General features: G+C 49.2%; 1 protein-coding gene across 1 annotated transcript in view; it reads right to left on the bottom strand.

Moving 5' to 3' along the window:
- Positions 1-1756: 1756 nt before the first annotated feature.
- The window catches only part of LOC115397245 (adhesion G protein-coupled receptor B1-like), a 66552-nt gene continuing 60135 nt past the window's right edge, over positions 1757-8173 (bottom strand). The window contains exons 17-20 of the mRNA XM_030103475.1: positions 3263-3608; positions 2754-2912; positions 1921-2004; positions 1757-1816 (exon numbers count right to left, since the gene is read on the bottom strand). Coding sequence (XP_029959335.1) covers positions 1757-1816; positions 1921-2004; positions 2754-2912; positions 3263-3608 — 649 coding nt within the window. The remainder of the gene's footprint in view (positions 1817-1920; positions 2005-2753; positions 2913-3262; positions 3609-8173) is intronic.

The raw sequence follows: 8173 nt of genomic DNA, 5'->3' as shown, positions 1-8173 counted from the left end.
GACGGCATACCCGCAAAATAAAGACGACACACTGGAAATATACCAGCTGCATACCAGAGACAAACCAGCTCATTAACCATAATGCATTGGTTTATATAGTGCCTCACTCCCTGCATACTGAATGGTGGTGAGCTACATGTAACCACAGCGACCCTGCTACTGACAGAAGACAGACCATCAGCCTGCATCACGCTGCATCCACCAGACTTCCCCCGTCCTGGACAGACAGCCACGCTCAGCTTCTCAGATCTGACGGATCAGACGTCATTAAAGGGCTAAGACCTGGCAACACCTGGGACATACCAGAGACATCCCGACAGCAGCATACTGAAAACACTGAGACAACACACCAACAACAGATCAGCAACAGACTGAACACACACTGCAAACACACTGACGACACCGCCCTGACACACTGGCAACAGAGAGGCCACATGTCAGCTACACACTGGCAACATGTTGGCAACTTACGGCAACGGACCAACAACATACTGACAACATACCAGCAACTTATCGACCATATATTGGCAACATCCTGACAATGTACCAGTCACACACCGATAACAGGCCGGCGTGTAACGCTGCTCGTGCTGGAGGTGATATATGTGACCGTGACCGTTCCGATGCATGTCCCAGTCCCAACACAGCTTTCAGGAAGTCTGCAGCTTTGCTCCCACTGTGACATCGGTCCTCAGGTATCGGGTGACATGTGGAAGGATTTACATCTTCGCATGTTTCAGGACTGGGAGCTAATGTTGCACGTTTTGCAGACAGATGTGTGACGTGGCTGCCAACTTCTTCATCCTAGTGTCTCTTCAGCACCATGGCGGGGCAACGTTTGGCAAACGGCATGCGCCCGGTCCATTTATCAGCCTACTCTCCTCTTTGGTTTAGTGACCAAGATCATCCCAGGCGTCTGCTTTGGAAGATGGAGGTGATCATAATAATGTCCTCTGTATGTGACAATGACACAAAGTTCCTGTTTGAAAAGGAAAACCTGCCCTGGACAGATGTCTACTACACTGGCCAGGCAGACTCAGCATCCATCAGAGGAGGTCTCAATCAAATACACCGAAAAATACCTACGTATCAGTATTTCTGTCGGGCAGAGGATGTTTGGTACTGCGTGGTTTCTGCAGTTTGACAGTCATGTTGGAGACACAGAAAACATGGAGGAAGGAGCTCTGCTCAGCAGAGCCCACAACTGAAGGAAAACCAGCACTGAAGACACCACCCGCCTGAGAAGCATGGTGGAGGCAGCATCATGCGGTGGGGGGCTGCGGATGGAAGATGGATGGAGACGAATACATGGCAATGTAGCAGGAAAACCTGTGTGGGTCTGAAAAGACCAGCAGGACAGCAGCATCCAGCAGAGCCACAGCAGAAAGATCTAGAACAGCTTAGGATGGATCAAAGTCCAAACCTTCCTCCAACGGAGCATCTCTGCACCCAACCTGACGGAGGATCGCACACACTCTCCACCCAGTCTGAGGATCGCAGACGAAGCTGCTAAAAACTGTCACGAAGCCTTCCAGTGAGAGCGAAGAAGATCCAGGGTAAAGTTCTTCAAACAGCCAGCTGAGTCCAGCAGACTGTTCATGTTTCCATGACTGATGTGACTCAGTTTGTCACAGGCTTTCACTTCTGGAATAAAGCCTGTAATTCCCAACAAAAACCCGGACAGTGATGTTAACAGTGATGGGCTGACTGCTGCTCAGTCATCTGACGACGCCTGGAGATCAACGCTCTGTGGTCGTCACACAGGTAAATATTTCTCCAACATAAAGACGGAGGTGCTCAGGCGTTTCCCAGCATTCTGCACACGTTCCAACAGCAAGGAGCCGAGGTTTCACACATCACACACACCTGGTGTGCTAGCATGAGAAAACAACAAATCACTGCCACCTCATTACTGCAAACCTCAACATCAACAGACACGGAGGCATCTGCCAGGATCTGCAGCCAGGGCTGGAAGAAACCGATCATGTGCTCCAGGAACATCATCTTTTGCCAAAAAGAAAGACATAATGATGCAAGTGTGAATATTCATGACAAATTCTGCTAAATCCTGAACTGGATGCACAAGAATCAGAGCGGAATGAATCAGAGCAGCTCTGACCTTCAACCTCCGATCACTCCCACCCAAAACTGGCAGAAAAAAAACAAACCTGGCTCAGGTACTTCAAGAAAACACAATATGTCCATGTTCTAAGCACAGCTGAGTGGAAAGCACCTGCTTCTCAGTCTACTGAGTGTTCCTGTGTGTAGACATGGGAAGAAGAGCTGTTCCACAGAACAGATCTGTCGACTGGCACATTTATCCTGCGATCTGTCCTGACAGCAGCTGATGTGGCTGAACTGGGAGAAGGTCTGGCCTCCCTGCTCGCTCTGCCACTGACTGACCCAGGAACCTTCCCTCAGACGACCCAGGACAGAGGTTAGAAATAAAATAATCCATTCCAAGATGCAGCAAGGGAGCATTTCCAACAACGGAACCCTGAAAGCCACCAACCATCACACAGCGATCCGCACACACAACATGTCTGCAGACTGAGCGATGCTAGGCTACACACACACACACACACACCCTCTGCTGTGTCTTTAAGAGAGCTGGCTGCTGTTACCACGGCAACTACTGAACAAACTGCTTCTGAGGCAATTTCCAGTCTAATAATATCTAATGGTGCTGAATGAAGACCGCGGCCTGCCCCCGGAGGACGGGCCACGCTGGAGTCAGAGGGACTCTCACAGACCTGCACACCCAGCTGGACCTGGCTGGACCCGGCTGGACCCGGCTGGACCCTGCAGGACCCGGCTGGACCCGGCTGGACCCGGCTGGGCCCTGCAGGACCCTGCAGGACCCGGCTGGACACGGCTGGACCCCGCTGGAGCCGGCTGGACCCGGCTGGACCCTGCAGGACACCTGGGTCCACTGGAAGAGCTCAAATGTGCACAAATCACTGTAGAACCATGCAGCACCATCTCCACAGAACACGGTAACCATGGAGACACCGCTGACAGTCCAGTCTGCTCAAATATGCTAATGTGAACATCCTGTGTGTGTGTGTGTGTGTGTGTGTGTGTGTGTGTGTGTGTGTGTGTGTGTGTGTGTGTGTGTGTGTGTGTGTGTCGGGGCGTACAGGTATGATAATCTGCTAAAACACCTCTGAAATCCCGCTCATCATGTCTGTGTGGAGATGCGACGCTCAGCCTGAAGCCCCTCCTGTGAGCGTTTCCACTGAACAGGCACAGAAATACACACCTCGCCACCACCGCCGAAAAAAGAGGAGGACAAAGAATGCTTTTCCTTGGCGAGCCGATAATAACCTTTGCAGCATGGCTGTGGCATGTGGAGACGGAGAGCAGGGAGGAGGGGGAGGGGAGGGAGGGAGGATCTGTTGATATGTAATGACAATGAGAGAAAAGCAGCTGATGCATCCTCACAAAGCCCCGGCTCCGGAACGACATCAGCTGGACTTACCATGTCGGGATTGAGCCGGGCTAAGATGGCGAAGGTGGACAGTCTGTCACACACGCATTTGGTTCTGAAGGAGTCGACGAGCACGGCTCTGCAGCCTCTGGCAGCCCAGGATCCCAGCAGAGAGGAGCTGCACGGAGCACAGCGCACGCACACACACACACACACGCACACACACACACGCACCACGCACACAGAGAGAGAGCGATGCGGTGAATACAACAGAGAAGAAAAGCTGCGAATCCCACCGCGTTACGGCGCTTCTCTTCCACTTTACATGTCGGCAGTCGGAGCGCAGGAGGCGGGGGAGGAGCGGCGCCCGGCCGGCTGCAGGCGGAGGAGAGGCGGAGGAGAGGCAGCCGCACACCGCTGACAGCGCTCCGTCTGCCCCGCAACACCTCCACCCCGCGCTCCGGCGCCGCGGCGATCAGGACGGAGCTGCTGCGCTGCAGCCTCACAGCCTCACGCCAGCTCAGGGAGCCACAGCAGCATTATGTAGCTTCTAACACGTGCTTTTATGTCTATGTGAGCCTGAGAGAGAAGAAAATCCTCTTTGTCACCCCTAAACATGTCAGATATTTCTGCACTCCTCACGACACAGCACTGATGCATGCTGGGAATGTAGTGCTCAGGTGAACACTCCAGTGCAGCTCATTACTCTGCTGTCTCCTCAGCCTCTGCTCCACGGATTGACAAAGAAAACAAACAGAAACATCTGCGTGAGCGGCGGAACACGTTCACATCATGTTTCACTCTGAGAGGCAGAACAGGGGTGACCAGGGAATCTGGGGCGTGAATCAGTCCTGTACAGGATCCAAAGGCACCAAGACAAAGGTCTCACTCCACAAATAAACATAAATGATGTTCTGAATATAGAGACGTTTTGCCCAGCTAATCTCCTCCACGTTATCAGTGGAATAATAAAACAACCTCACAAAGACAGCAGTTCACCAACACATAGTCCCATTCCCCCGGGGAAGACTTCTCTTCCCTCTCACTGGAAACGGAGTGATATCTGCTGGTTCGTTCATCAACCTGCACTAAAGGTCTCGCCTACACAACAACATGCAGCAAAGCCTTCTCAGAAGCTGAAAGACATCTCAGTAAATTCACCAAATCTCCTCCAACCTGAGGACAAAAGAAAAGACGTCTAGGAGACAGCATCATGGAGGTGAAGAGACTCAACAGGTGATGATGACCATGACGAAGAATGAAGAAAACATCACTGAAGATTGTTGAATTCAGCAGCAGATCTATTGAATGATGGTAAAAACACTGTAGAACAGTCAAAAACATTGTTCCCTTCAATATGTTTGTACTGTCTCCCACGAAAACTAAACAAAACCTGTAAATTGGATGGATGGATGGATGGATGGATGGATGGATGGATGGATGGATGGAAAAAGTTGCCTCTGGAACAAAACGCTGTGTGTTTGAAGTCACTGTCACTCTAAACACCACAATGAAGTGTTCTTCTCGTTTTCCTTGCCGGTTGTCCTGGCTGCCAGGTGGGCCGTGCTGGGCCATGTTCCGGGCTGCTTCTAGCCCGTGAGCCTGATGTTTGATAGCCGCACAGAGAGACCTGATTGGAAGAGCAGCTGCTGGTATGTAAATGATATGCTAATGAGTGGCAGAGCTGGCATGCTAACAGGGGGAGGGGACACTGACAGGACAGCTGAGCATGTGTCCACTCACCACACGGTGAAGAGGAATTAATGAATCAATTAGGAAATCCTGTGAATACTGAGAATGGTAAATTGGAAAACCAAGCAAGTGATTAGTGGGTTGAGTCAAATGCGTGGACAGAAAGGGACAATTAAATATCCTGAGAGGTATAAAAACTAAGAGAAAGCACAGAAATTAAGATTAATAAGAAAGTAAATGGTGTTTTACTCCTGGTACACTAGAAGAGTCGGCTCACAAACAACTGTGGATCACATGAAGCTTCCACCTTCAAAAAACTGGCAAAGCAGCTGTTCTGTAGACACCTTCTCACTCAGGTTAGAAATCCTCTCATGTCTAGTGGGACAAACAGACAGTCCTGTCCTCTAAGCTCAATGACAATGAAGATCTATCTATCTATCTATCTATCTATCTATCTATCTATCTATCTATCTATCTATCTATCTATCTATCTATCTATCTATCTATCTATCTGTCTGTCTATCTGTCTGTCTGTCTATCTGTCTGTCTATCTGTCTATCTGCAACCAAAGAGCCAGCCCGTGTCCTCGTCTGAGCTGGTGAAGGGTTTTTTACACGCTGTATGAAAAAGTGAGCTGATGATGAGCAGGGCGGTGGAGCGGCTGGGTTTTGTGTCCAGAGCTCATGTGACTATAAATAATCAGAAGTGTTCCCAGCACACACAAGCAGCATGGACTCATTAACAGTAATTATATTGTGCAGCAGTGGTTAGGAAAGTAGAGCAGGTCATGTTTGATTGTGGGGTCAACGGTTCAATCCCCACTTCATCAAAGCTATTATTTAAAGGCATACAGGTGAGGCAGCGCTGTGGGCTCGGCTGCACACTGCCATGTCCATACAGCCTGGTGAGATGAGGGTAGCTCTCATATCTGTTGTTGAAACAGGAAGGAGGGAAAGCGAAGCATGTTTCAGAAAGTCAGACTCAGACCCAGAAGAGGAAGAGTTCTTCTATCTGGGATCAGAGTGGGTGTGAGGTCCAGGAAGTGGTGAGGTGTGGAAAGTCCTGCAGAGTTTTAAAAAAGCTCACAAATAACCTGAAATCTCTGAGGAGTCGCTGAGAGCCATCCAACAGGTTATGGCTGGGTTATGGTGGGATTAGGGTAGGGCTGATATCGGGTAGGGTTAGAGTAGGGTTATTCTGGGGTAGAGCTGATTTAGGATAGGGCCGTGGTGGAGTAGATTTAGGGTTGGTTTAGGGTAGGGTTTATTTATTGCAGAGGCCCTACCCTGAGGTACAGCCTAAAGCTGGGGTGATATAGAACAGGTTTAGGCTGGAGTTGATTTAGGGTTCAATTAGGGTAAGGTTGATTTATTGCAGAGTTAAGGTAGGAATTAGGTAGGCTGGATTTGAGGTAGGGTTCGGGTAGAGTGGATTTAGGTTAGGGTTAGGGTAGGGTTGATTTAAAGTAGGGTTAGGGTAGGGTTGATTTAAAGTGGGGTTAGGGTAGAGTTAAGTTAGGGTATTATTAGGGTACAGTTGATTTACTGCAGGGTTAAGGTATGGTTAATTTAGGACTAGGGTTGGGGTAGGGTTGATTGAGGGTAGGGTTAGTGTAAATTTGATTTAGGGTAGGGTCATGAATGGATCAGGTTAGCATTGGATCAGGTTGGGGAAAGAGGAATATGATTTTCAGTTGTGATTAGAATGGGAGAGAGCTGGGTGTGCATGGCCCATCCAGAATTCCCCTTTGTTTCGTTGTCAGACCTGGAAGAAGTCCGTCTCGGAATTGTGTGGAACAGTTGTGTTCAGGCTCAGCAGGAAAACGTGTTTAACGTCCAAATCCAGTGGGTCTTGGCCTGTTGTCCCTGTTTTCCCAATGCATTGGGCTCCACATGTTGCATTTGGTCACGTGTACGTTCATGTCCACTTCCTGTGGGACAGCGATACACTTCCTTCGCTTTTCTGTTTTTTTATAAAAGTCTTTTGATGCAGGGATTCCCGTTGTGGTTTTGGGAGGCGTTTCTGTTTAGGTTAGAGCTTGTAACTAGGATGTCCTGATGTCTTTGTTTCTTCCGCAGGCTGATGTGACTTTGTATTCTCCCAGTGTGGGACAAGTCTCTTGAGTGCTCTTGAAATGTTTCTTGATTTTTTTGACACACACCTACAGTAATAGTAGTGAGTAGTGAGTATGTTGTTATTAGGAGGATGAGTCTTCCTGTGTCTCATTGGCTCATTACAGAGAAGTACGTCTGCTTTTCAGGAACCTCTGTGAGTATCTCACTTCCTTGGTGCTGTAAACAGGACTCGGGTGGCTTCCTCACAGAGCGCTGCTTGGGTGCAGATTTGATGGAATCTTTGGAGCTGAGATTTGGCTCATGGGGCTCCGTTTCTTTGGAGTGTACTTCTTTGTATAGAGTGTGGGTGTGGCTAAATTTTGGCAGTGTCCAGAAAGTCCAACATGTTTGTGGGTGTGTGGGTAGCTATGGTCGAGGCGTTGTGTGTTTTCAGTGTTTGTGTGAACTATGCAAATTTAGCTGGGCCATGAGTGCAGCGGCCCCAGACATCATTCAGATATCTACAGCAGTCTGTGGCTTTATGTGTGCATTTAGTGAAGTCTGTTTCCTCACAGTCAGATATGTAAATGTCTGCGTAGGCTGGTGCAAACCTTTCCCCTGGCAGGGCCTTGACTTGGTTGGTAGACATCCTGGTTGAGTTCAACGCTGTTTTTAGTGAGATTGATGTGTTACAGCTCCAAATTTTCTCTATCACTTTCTCACTGCCCTGAGGCCGTCCCTGGTGTCTGTGTTTGTGTAGAGTTTGTCTTCATCAAGACCGAATAAAATGGCAAATTGCAGAATCTTGATGGACTTGATTTTCGATACAAAGCCATATGTGGCCAAACCACCCATCCCATCAGATCTCAGGGCTAAGCCTCGGTCAGTACCTCGACGGGAGACCTCAAGAGAAGATCAGGAAGCCTGGGCATTGGTGGTGGTGGGAGGGATCGGTGGTCACTTCCGTCAGTCTACCACAGGGAAGCTTTGGCTAATT

Source organism: Salarias fasciatus, chromosome 11 (genome assembly GCF_902148845.1).
Source record: "Salarias fasciatus chromosome 11, fSalaFa1.1, whole genome shotgun sequence".
Classification (NCBI taxonomy): Eukaryota; Metazoa; Chordata; class Actinopteri; order Blenniiformes; family Blenniidae; genus Salarias; species Salarias fasciatus.
Note: the sequence above shows the minus strand (reverse complement) of the source record. Positions and strands in the feature narration are given on the sequence as shown.